Source organism: Malus domestica, chromosome 10 (genome assembly GCF_042453785.1).
Source record: "Malus domestica chromosome 10, GDT2T_hap1".
NCBI lineage: Eukaryota > Viridiplantae > Streptophyta > Magnoliopsida > Rosales > Rosaceae > Malus > Malus domestica.
Genome location: NC_091670.1, coordinates 39,874,831 through 39,886,883, shown reverse-complemented (window position 1 = coordinate 39,886,883; position 12,053 = coordinate 39,874,831). Strand labels below are relative to the sequence as shown.

The 12,053-nt window shown below is 38.5% G+C and overlaps 1 protein-coding gene and 1 long non-coding RNA gene across 3 annotated transcripts; one reads left to right on the top strand and one right to left on the bottom strand.

Annotated features, from left to right (window-relative positions):
- Positions 1 to 5,490: 5,490 nt before the first annotated feature.
- On the top strand, positions 5,491 to 8,002 carry LOC103422397 (L-type lectin-domain containing receptor kinase VII.1). Its single transcript, XM_008360460.4, has one exon. It carries the CDS (start codon positions 5,715 to 5,717, stop codon positions 7,809 to 7,811), a length of 2,097 nt encoding a protein of 698 aa, XP_008358682.1. The 5' UTR covers positions 5,491 to 5,714; the 3' UTR covers positions 7,812 to 8,002.
- Positions 8,003 to 8,054: 52 nt separating this feature from the next.
- On the bottom strand, positions 8,055 to 10,681 carry LOC139188808 (uncharacterized). Of its 2 annotated transcripts, none has more exons than XR_011572105.1 (3): positions 10,547 to 10,681; positions 9,292 to 10,263; positions 8,055 to 8,600 (listed from the first exon to the last, which is right to left on the bottom strand). It is a non-coding gene; the product is annotated as an uncharacterized lncRNA (long non-coding RNA). The 2 variants fall into 2 exon arrangements; XR_011572106.1 differs by having other exon boundaries at positions 8,463 to 8,600; positions 10,160 to 10,263.
- Between the last annotated feature and the right edge of the window lie 1,372 nt (positions 10,682 to 12,053).

Genomic DNA, 12,053 nt, shown 5'->3' with positions numbered 1-12,053 from the left:
CATCGTTGTTTAGGACATGAACAAGTGAAGATAGGGGTCTATCGACCCATGTAAAGTCACACATCTCCAAACATCTTCGCGATGCCAACTGGTCAGTTGCCATATTGGCTGATCTTGGTATCCAAGACCAGCGACAGTCATGAAATGATTCTCCGAATTTCTAGCTCTTCATCAGGGCTAGAAAAACCTTTCATCTGCCATTTGTTATCTTTCCCCTGAGGCAAGAGATGGATTCCAAGGAATCAAATTCAACAATAACGAAGTTCAGATCCAATAAGATACCCAATTTGCATCCGCAAAGAATGGCCATCACCTCTGCTGCAGCGACGCTAGGAGCATTAAGACAATACTTGTGAACAGCAACAAAGCTACCAAAAGAATCTCGCACCACAACGCCAACAAACCTAGCGTCCATGGCAACCACCCAGTTAGCGTCAACATTAATTTTTACAAAAGAAAGGCTCAGTGTAGTCCATCGGGCATGCACATGGTTGACATGTCTGCTCTGCACCACGCTCATAGTGGGAATCCGCGAAGCATCCGTGAAAGCATATACATTAGTGGAGATGGCCGCAAGCACCTGGCTCGGAATGATTTGTTGATGTTGGAAAAAGGAGGCAACTTTTAGCTTTCCAAATATGCCAACAAAAGAAAGGCAACATAAGACAAAATCCTCTCCAGCTCAGCCTTCGAGTTCTTGTTGGCATTGATAATTGCAAGAATCCAATTTGTCCACGTTGTGATCTCATTCATGTTAACCTTGTAGTTTAAAACTTCACCAAACCATATTGTTTCCACCCAAGGACAGAGAAGAAATAGGTGCTCAATCAACTCTTCATGAGAGTTGCATAGGGGGCATAATGGTGAAGAAGCAAATTTCCGTCTATAGAGAGCCGTCATTTTAGCCAGTGCATTATGCATCATCTTCCACATAAAGCACCTGATTTTTTTAGAGGGTTGTAAGCTTCCATACCGTTTTCCAAGTCGAACCCAGGATGGACATAAATGATGAAGATCTGGGTTTACCCTTGGAATTACACGAGAATGAGCCCAATGATATCCTGTTTTTAACTTAGTATAGCCCTCTTTTATCTAGTGGCCACACCAACATATCCCAGAGCATGGGATCACCAATATGAGTTTCTAGGATTGCATCATATTCTACCGTCAAAAGGAACGGTTTTAAAAAATCAATATCATATTCCCCACTTGCTTGGTCAATTAAAAACTCCATCATGGTGTTGCGACAGACCTACACAGTCCCGGTTAGGAGGGGGTGTCCTACTGGAAGGAAAGGTATCCATCTATCACTCTACACCCGAATCTATTTTCCATTCATGACCTGCCAGTGGGTCCCTTTAAGCAATAGGTTCTTTCCCGCAAGCAAACTTGACCACGCTCAGGATGCTCAGCATTCATGCTTGGCATTAAGAAAGGAATAGTGTGGGAAGTATCGTGCGGAACCATCACCCACAGTGAGTCATGTTCTTGGATTAAACGTCAACATTGTTTCGCTAGAAAGGCATCATTAAGTCCATGAAGTTTCCGAACCCAAGCCCCCATAACCTTTGGGATCCCGAGAGTATCCTTGGAGACCCAATGTATGTGTCGTTCATCCCCATTACGCCCCTACCAGAAGTTAGAAATAAAAGAGTATATTTCTTTGCAAAATGGTGGCGAAGAATTTAAATAGGTTAATCGGATAGGCTGGAATAGCCTAAACCACAGCCTTGATCAAAACCCATATTCCCGCCTGTGACAAGGTTGATTGTTTCCACCCCTGAATTTTTCCCAAGATCCTCTCCTTAACATATGTAAGCCCATTTCTTTTGGACCTCCTCTACATAGATGGCACCCTAAGGTAAGTCCCAAGGTTGTTAACTATTGGCATCCTAAGAATACCACCAAGCTCTTCCGATAGGGCTGTAGGGACATTAGCATCGAAGAACACACTAGACTTCTGGAGGTTTACCTGCTGCCAAGAGGCCGCACAATACTCTTTGATTAAATTTACTAGGTTGATGTAGTTCTCATTTTCAGCTTTCATGAAAATAGGGTATCATCTGCGAAGAAGATGTGGGAAATAACAGGCCCCTGAGGATTAATTCGAACCCCTATAATCATCCTTTTTTCACTAGCCCGCGTGATGAGCAGGGAAATGACCTCACTTACGAAAAGAAATAGATATAGGGATAATATGTCACCTTGACGGAGGCCAAGTGAGGAGGCAAACTTTGGTCTGGGTTGTCCGTTTAGAATGACAGCGAAGTTTACGAAAGATATGCATTTGAAGACTAGATTATGCCATTTCTGATCAAACCCCATCTTCTCCATGACTGCTATTAGAAAATCCTATTCCACCCTATCATAAACCTTATGCATATATAATTTGACACCAAGTTCAAATTTCCACCTTGTTCTTTGCGTTTTGAGGAAATGGAAAAGCTTATGTGCAATGCCAATATTATCCCGGATCTGTCTTCCTACTATGAAGGCGTTCTGTGATGGGGAAATCAGCTCCTGCAACAACGGCCTAATATGATTCGCCATGACCTTAGACAATATCTTGTAAGAATAGTTACAAAGGATAATAGGTCGGAATTGAGAGACACAATCCGAGTTTGGAACCTTTGAAATGAGAACAACATGTGTGGAGTTAATTAGGTTGGGATTGTCACTGCCCTTCATAAGATCATCAACCAAACCCATTGACCTCATCCGCAACATTTCCCCAAAATGACGCCTTCTGCTAATCATGATTGTCAAATTGTAATCATGTGCCATGTGAACTTATGATGAATATCAATTAACAAAGATTAATCTTAAATCATGGCCATTTAATTATTTAATCGGTCACTGATTAATGATTATGATAGGCCTAGGCCACCCACCGTGTTAAAGTCACCGTCTCTCTTCTTTTTAAGGTGGCTTAAGACTCTACTTACATAATTTTACAATCTCTCTTATATTTAATATTTTTCTTATGTATTTATATTCACACCTTATAACGCTTAATGGCTTATATCACTAATTATATACTTATTCATAATTTACCTGGAAAAAATAGGTAATTAGTTGGCATAAGTAATTTATAGAAAGAAGCTTAGTCGTTATGATAATAGTGGTTAGCAACTAAGTTGTGTTACCATATTACTTAATGGTACATAATTTTTAATGTACCTCAACTTAACATGCCATTCAAACATAGCCCACGTTAACCAGCAATTTTTTGGTGCACTCACACTACTATGTAATGTTATTATTTCACCCAAAACATTATACATGTGTTTTTATTAAGGAAATTGTTACTAAAATTCCAAAAATCTCATTTCGTACTCCAAACTTTCTATAATTAGAAAGAAAAATATACTCATGAATAGTGTAGAATGAAATTTTTGAAGTACTAATAATAGTTCCCTTTATTAATATATCATATAAATGAGACATCAATCCTATCATTCTCTAATATTTGGAATGAGACACCATGTAACGTGTGATAATTAGATATAATTTATGTAATTATATGTATTTAATATAATTATCATTTTGATTTCCGAAATAGTGATTGTTAAATACATGTAAATATTGTAAACAAATTAAAAATTTAGACCAATAATACTTTTTTTTTTTTCACAAACGAGAGAATACGCCACATTGAATTCATCAAAATATATAGACTGATAAAGTTTGAATCCGTGTTTGCTTGAGAAGTAATATTTTAGAATAACAGTCAAATATCTGACCAACTAAAACTATTTGTCCCAAAGTCAAAACACCTCTTTTCTATTTCATTGTACGGTAGCAGGTGGATTCTTCTAGAGTGGTTATATTGCAGTCATTTTCTACATATAAATCATGTCAACATTTAATTTTTAGTCATCTTTTGACACTAATATTACAATTTAATAATATTATTATTCGTTTAGTTTTATATTCAATTCTTGCAAATAACGAATTTGAACTACATTATTATTAACTCATTGTAAAATTATACTCATTTTATATCCGTTGATGTAGATAATATCGCTCGATCAAATAAAAAAAAATTTGTAGTCATTTCCCGATGGAGAGAGTCCAACAGCAGCTGCCATTTGAATGCGCAAGGATTGTCTGCCCTCCTACTTCCAATGCTCTCCCATGCCCTTCTGTTTGTGTGGTTACGGTTAAGCCACGTCAACATTTTATAAAATGTTGACGTGGCTTAACTGTGACCACACAAAATAAGAGGCCACATGAGGGCACCGAAAGTGGAAGGACAAACAATCCTTGTCCCATTTGAATATGTTGACGTTATGTACGTTTTACTTTATTTATTTTTAATTTTTTATTGTGGCCCGGAAAACGAAAGGGAATCTATTTGGTGGTGGTTCGTAGGAATGGGGAAATTTTTAGTTGTGACGAGAACACGGGTGGTATATCACGTGTTGTTATATAAGTGGTGAGAAATTTGATTTTTTAAATTATTAAATTTTTAACATACATATCCTTCCATTTATATAACAACACATGATGTCCGTGTGACGATCACACTGAAAAATCTCTCTCACCAAAGATGCACCCATCCCATTTGACTCTTCAACCTCGGTTTTGGATATTAACCTGGTTCCTCTTGGAAATCGGCCAACGTTTCTATCAAAATAACCAACATGCCATTTTGGTCACACTGGTTGACCCAATATATAAAATATAATTAACATTTTAATCAATTTCCCCCGAGTGGAAATGCTAATGTGATTTGGGTCTTTGACACCACGAAAAAATAAAAAACCTAATGCATAATATAGAATCATACTGACATCTGATAAGTGGTGATGTCCCTAATGATTAGGGTTTATTCTTCAATTCCAAGTACAAATGCTCAATAGTCCACCTGCTGAGCAAGATTTTGCTTTTTGATCGTTGATGTAGCTATAATTCTTTGTATTTAATTAAGAAATGTAGATTTATCTATTGAAAACATTTTCGAGCCGAAGATTCTCATCTTTCGCCCATAACTTTCTTTAATATTAACTATACTAAAGTTTGAATTAAATAGTGATAGTAAAAAAAGAAAAACAACTGATTTAAATTGAGCATTGGCAGCCTATGATAAAAAAAAAAACACTTCGACAAATCAAAAAGCGAAAGGAATGCAAGAAAATTAAGCAACATTAGTATGTCATTAGAATTCGAATAAACAAAAAGACAAAATCCCAACCACTAATTTCTCAGATTCTCAGAACAAATAAGACCATCAAAATTGACTTAATAAAATTAAAATTTGGCCATAAAATGTTAAGATTAGAGGACTTTTAAATTTCAACTTTCGAGAAAGAATGCTGCATCTTGCTTGTTCGTGGTGCTATCCACGTGTAGTCTGACCTTACCGTTTTTGTAATTAAACCCATCTCCAAGGGCAGAAATGACAAATCACCTGACCTTGGGTCTTTGACCGTACACACTACACACACACACACCTTATCAGCCGACGTGAAGAAGGACAGAGACCATTATCTGCATCACCAACAATTCTCCTGTTTCATTCATTTCCCGATATCCATTAGTGGCCCTTTACCTCCTCCACCATCGTGAGCTTCCTCCGTTTTACATTTCGATATTCTAAACTACTTTAATCTTCATAGATTCACCATCAGCTGTAGTCAGAGCGCGGCACTACTTAACCAACCGACCTAACTCACGTGTGCCGCGTCCGCGGCTTTCTGATTTTTTCTGCAATGAACAAGACAAACTCAAATCACAAACCTCTCCTCCTCCTGATTCTACTACCTTCGATCCTATCCTTCCAACCAGCTTTCGCCGTCGACTTTGTCTTCAATGGCTTCAACTCCTCCGATATGTTGCTCCTCTACAGCAACGCCACCGTCGAATCTCGAACCCTAACGCTCACAAACAACACCAACTTCTCCATCGGCCGAGCGCTCTACAAGTTCAAGATCCCCACCAAAGAACCAAAGTCATCGTACGTATACCCTTTCTCAACTTCTTTCATTTTCTCCATTGCCCCATACAAGAACACGCTTCCCGGCCACGGCTTGGTCTTCATTTTTGTGCCGGAAACCGGCATCAAGGGGACGAGCTCCAGCCAGCATCTAGGACTCTTCAACCTCACCAACGACGGTAAGTCCGACAACCATGTTTTCGGTGTCGAATTTGATGTGTTTAAGAATGAGGAATTTGGAGATATTAATGACAACCATGTCGGCGTTGATGTGAATTCACTTAAATCTGTCGAGGCACACGAGGCAGGTTTTTGGCCGGAAAATAGTGATGGAAGTGATGAAAAAAGTTTCAAGAAATTGAAGCTTAATAGTGGGGAAAATTACCAGGTTTGGATTGATTTCAAGGATCTGCTTATCAACATTACAATGGTTCGGGCCGGCGCGAAAAGGCCGAAAACCCCGTTGTTGAGTTTTGGCTACAATTTGTCCGGTGTTTTTAAGGATGAAATGTTTGTTGGGTTCACAAGTTCAACAGGGCAGTTAGTTGAGAGCCACAAGATTTTGGCATGGAGTTTTAGCAATTCCAACTTTTCGTTGAGTGAGAGCCTGATCACTTCTGGTTTGCCTTCTTTTGTGCTTCCAAAGAGGTCGATTTTCGAGTCGAAGGGTTTCATTGCAGGGATCACAGTGGGTGGACTTTTTATGATTGGTCTGATTGCTCTGTTTGCTCTGTTTTTGGTCAAGAGGCATAGGAGGCTGGCAAGGGAGAGAGAGGAAATGGAAGATTGGGAATTGGAGTACTGGCCACATAGAATTACCTATCAGGAAATTGAGGCCGCGACGAAGGGTTTCGATGAAGAGAATGTGATCGGAGTTGGAGGCAATGGGAAGGTTTACAAGGGTGTTTTAGCAGGAGGGGGGGAGGTCGCGGTGAAGCGCATTTCGCACGAAAATGATGGGATGAGGGAGTTCTTGGCTGAGATTTCAAGCATTGGGAGGTTGAAGCACAGAAATTTGGTAGGGTTGAGAGGTTGGTGCAAGAGAGAGAAAGGTAGCTTCATGTTGGTGTATGATTACATGGAAAATGGGAGTTTGGACAAAAGGGTTTTTGACTGTGATGAGAGTAAGATGTTGAATTTTGAAGACAGAATTAGGGTTTTGAAAGATGTGGCTTCAGGGCTGTTGTACTTACATGAGGGTTGGGAGTCCAAAGTCCTACATAGGGACATTAAGGCAAGTAATGTGTTACTTGATAAGGAAATGAATGGAAGGCTTGGGGATTTTGGGTTGGCAAGGATGCATGGACACGGTGAAGTGCCTGGCACAACTAAGGTTGTCGGAACCGTAGGTTACTTGGCCCCGGAAGTGATTCGGATGGGGCGAGCATCAGAGAAAACTGATGTGTTTGGGTTCGGGATCTTGATTTTGGAAGTGCTGTGTGGGAGGAGGCCTCTAGAGAGTGGGATGCCACCTTTGGTGGAATGGGTGTGGAAACTTATGGTGCAAGGAAACTTGTTACAAGCCTTTGATGAGAGGCTAAGGGCTAGGGGAGAGTTTGATGAGGAGGAAGTGGAAAAGCTTTTGCATTTGGGATTGTTGTGTGCATATCCTGACCCAAATGCTAGACTGTCGATGCGACAAGTGGTTGAAGTGTTGGAGGGGAAGAACAACGATCAGCAGGATGAGTCGGAGACTGAGGACATGGATGCATATTTGCTCCGAACGTTGCAATCCAATGAGATGTGGTCGGATTTTTCACAAACTTTTGGGTATGGATCACATTCACACCCAACTTTTGAAGATATAAAGCAATCCATATCCACTTCAATGTCTCTTTCTTGGTCCAATACTAGCATAGTGCAAGGTAGGTGAATCTCCATCATGCACCAAATGGGAAGGGAATTTGAGCTTTGAGGTTTTGCTTTTGCTTCTTTTTTCTCACATGTCCATTCACTTTCATTGGATTGATTACACATGTAGTATAGCTCACTTTACCACATAATATGTATGCATGAGTTGTAGCATATAGATCCATTGCAATCTATTTACAATCTTCGACCTAAGGCCTCCTTTCGTGTGCTTGAATTTATCAATGACGAGACTGAACTCATTAAATTTGACAAGTTTTTGACCTATTATAAAAGGTGAATGCTTGCAACCTTTTCATTTGAACCTTATCGTTCTACATTTTCTTGAGGTATCATACGAGAAGTGGACAGTTATACGAGAAGTACTCAAGAACTTCTCCAGCCACACGAACAGATTTGAAACTAAGAAACTTATGGGACTTAAAGCCAATGTTTACACAAGGGTGTAAACTTGGAAAACCAGAACATCTTTTGATACCTAAAAAGATATTGCTCGCGTGGAGAGGTATATTGCTCAAGGGGATGGACTTTGATGTTGTTCCATCATCGACGTACCTACGAATTTCCGAATCTAATTCTTCTTTAATTTCGAAGCCATACAAACTGCATATAGTTTTCCCTGCAACTGCATCGAAGTTGGGAGTCATGGTAGACGCCCACACACACTTCCATCGCCTAGAAAGGTTACTAGTGGCTGCTGCTTGCTTTAACCCCTTCAGAGATCTTGGCGATGTAAGTACGCTTACTTACCATCTCAGAGTGTGATCACCAAAATTTGTCGACAGCTTTAAACCTGCAACATGGAGGCAGACCCAAAACAAACTACCTGTGAAGTGACATAAAATTATACCAACACTGAAATGGATCAATTTACAACCTTTCCGAAAAACCTACAAGTCGCATTTGATTAAAAAGGCCTCTCGCATACGAGATGTTAGTTTTATGATAAATTGACAACAATTTCAGTTTCATTTCTTTCTTTGTTATTATCTTAACTACTAGATATGAGAAGTTCGCAGTTGCGGAGCCGGACAGAGCATAATTTTCTTGTCAATACTCAATAGCTCCCCTGCTAAACCTTCTTCTTCATAGTAAAAACACGACTTGAAGAAAAAATGTCTTCTTTTGTTAAAGAACAAACTACACAAACAAATGTAGAAAATTGGAGTATTGAATTACAGTATTGTGAGTATTGGCCACTCTACTTGTTACAATGTGAAGCAATCATCTTTTTGGTAACTTTTTAACTCGGTTACAATTTTTTTCTCATATTTATTGCTAAAAAATCTATATTTTTGGACAGAAGTCCTCCAATTTCCTCAACAAAAAATGCAAGCTTGCCCTTCCTTTCACCTAAAGCGTAAGCAAAAAGTCCTAGTTGAAAGGCCTTAGTTCATACTACAGATTTTCCATTGCAAGTTAGTCGCACATTTATACTACATTTCAAAAAGCTGCGTTACGATGGAATAGATCGTTATTTCTACCTTGAGCTTCAGTTTGTTTTCATATTTGCAGTACTCTACATGATTGTTGGAGGAGACAATCTCGCATTGCTGAGATAGAGAATCCAGATTATGAATCTGTTGGCTTCTTTTTCTTGTCAGATATGTTTTCCCTGAAATCAAGTTATCCGGCAAGACTCGTGGTAGAAGGATTTATGTACTTACTGATTTCACTGCTATCTTTAACAGGAATTGAGCAGGTTCTTTGAACTTATGTTTGAGGTAATTTTAATGTAGGTATTTATAATTTATACGAGTTTGTAAAGCATGTGCCGTAGTGGATAAAAACGAAACAAAATGCTAAATATGATGGATAGGTATGGTCCACTATCTTCTAGTGCGATGAGAGTCTGGATAGGTATGGTCCACTATCTTCTCTTGTTTAAGAGTCTGCATCTTTGTTCTTCTAGTTGTCTACAATGTAGGTATTTATCATATTGATATTTGATTTGGAGCGATAAAATTGAACTCTACCGGTCCAAACAAATAGATAATTGGAGCATTTCATATTTGGTTGTTGAAGCATGAAAAGCACCCTTAATAGCATACCTCGCAACCTTGACATTCTCTTTCTTCATTCGATTTATAATATCAACCAAAACTTTGGAAATTCTGAAGTAGAAGACATCAACCCCAATTAAATCAACATATCTAGAAGTTTCCAATGAACTCATTAAATCATGAAACTCCAACTCTAAAAATTCTTTGTAATCAACATTTTTAATAATTAGACAAGATTCCATATCAATATTTTGTTGAACCACACAAGAACTTTGATAGTAGACATGATAAATACCATATGAATAACGATTAAACTAGGGAGGAAGATCAAGATTTGAGAGACATTCACCTGAAGAATTTTCACAACATCTCGTAGGCTGCATCAATCTCCATATTGTTCGACTTGCTGTGAGTGCAAGTCCAGGTTCCACACATACCAAATTTCATAGTCACCTAAATCAATGGCAGAGATATCCGAGAACGAGTCAAGGATTATTGATGTGCCTACAACATTGGGTTGGGTGGCAGTATGGCATATGCTATGGACATTAGCATGATCATATGCTATATTTTAATCTTAATTTACACGCATGTGCATGTTATCTCAGTTACACATATATATTTAGAATGGACAGTACATGTGCGACAGCAGACAAACTCTGAATCTTCCTTTTTTCCTGAGGGATGGGGGGGGATTTTGGAGTTAAAGATAGTATATGATTGGTTACAAACTTACAATATGGATATTGGATTGGCACTCATTACGTCCACAGGTAGTGTTGTCGTTGCCCAAGCTCCTGATTCTGCATTTTCACAAGCATTTCTACTATCTCTAGCTAGCTGTTTCAGTTTCACTGATATGCATTTATCATATTATCTCAATATTTATCTTGATGTTCACTAACTAACAAGCGACTTTGAGTCTCACTCCTAGAATCCCGCTCTTGTAAGGCAGACAATTGATACGTTTGACTGTTCTCCAATGCAAGTCGAGTTTCACTGTCTCAGTATTTATAAGTTCACCAATCACTGGCGACGACATAAGGATAATTTAATTGGAAAACAGACAAAAGAAGAGACCTGTGAGAGTGAGTGTGACAACGCTATCGATCTGCAAATTATTACAAGCAGACAATGAAGTATTGCCTTTATATTAGGTTTTGGTTGGGAAATTTAACTATTTATCAACGTGGAATATGAGACATATGACATGCAGCTCAGCTGGTCGTATCATCTTCTCATAATTTCTGGATAGCTTATACGTGCACCACAAAATTGCACCACAAAATTGTAACACGTGACGTACCACCTTGTGTGCCGGTCACACTGAAAAATCTCTCCTCCTACTCTTTACTTCTCCTCAAAAAAATCAACACTCCAGATGGGTCCCCAAACTAACACAATAAAAAAAAGTTAAAAATTACAGTTAAACTAAACATTTTATCTCTCTTCCTCTCCCTCTTCGGCTGCCCTCTACCTGATGAAAATCAGAAGCATAGAGCTTTCCAAAATTCCAGTTGTTTCCATCTTCTCTTCCCAAAAATTACAGGTGTTTTTTCTTTTATGTATTTTGATTAAAAATTATTAGAGATTATTGGATAAACCATCGAACTGACCATCGAATCCAAAAAGTACTGGTACACGTACCAATACCGGATTCGGACACCATTTCACCGGCAACTATGATTTTTCGTATTTACTTCGAACTCCTCCATCACTAGGGTTTTGCTGGCGTACGTAAAAGGAAGAAATAAAAAGTAAACTCAGTGTCTGGAATTTATTGGCAAGCCATCATGCATGTTGCTGATAACTAATGCTGATAATTCTCTGTCAAATGACTCAAATATAGTTGGAAAGAAAAAACAAAGATGCAGATACATAATTGGTGCTACGTACTTCTCGCTAGAACCTTCATCGTTTGTAGTGCTGCTGATCCTTTGATCAAAGCATATTATCTAGGATATTCCTAAGTTTTGCTTTGCGTTTAATTAATCAAACTTCGACGTTATAAACTTGTAACTAAATTCGTTTCAAAATATAGTTTTTTTTCTTGGTCAATTGGCGATTCATTCATTCAAGGAAGTCCAAACGGACAGCCAACAAAGATCATGTAGAAGTAGGCAAACAAAAACCACAAAGAATTAGCATACAGATATAACGTCACTTATACAAGTACACCGTATCAGTAACGACTCATACATATAATTAAGTGAAAACCAAATCCATCCTTAATTTTCTCTCTT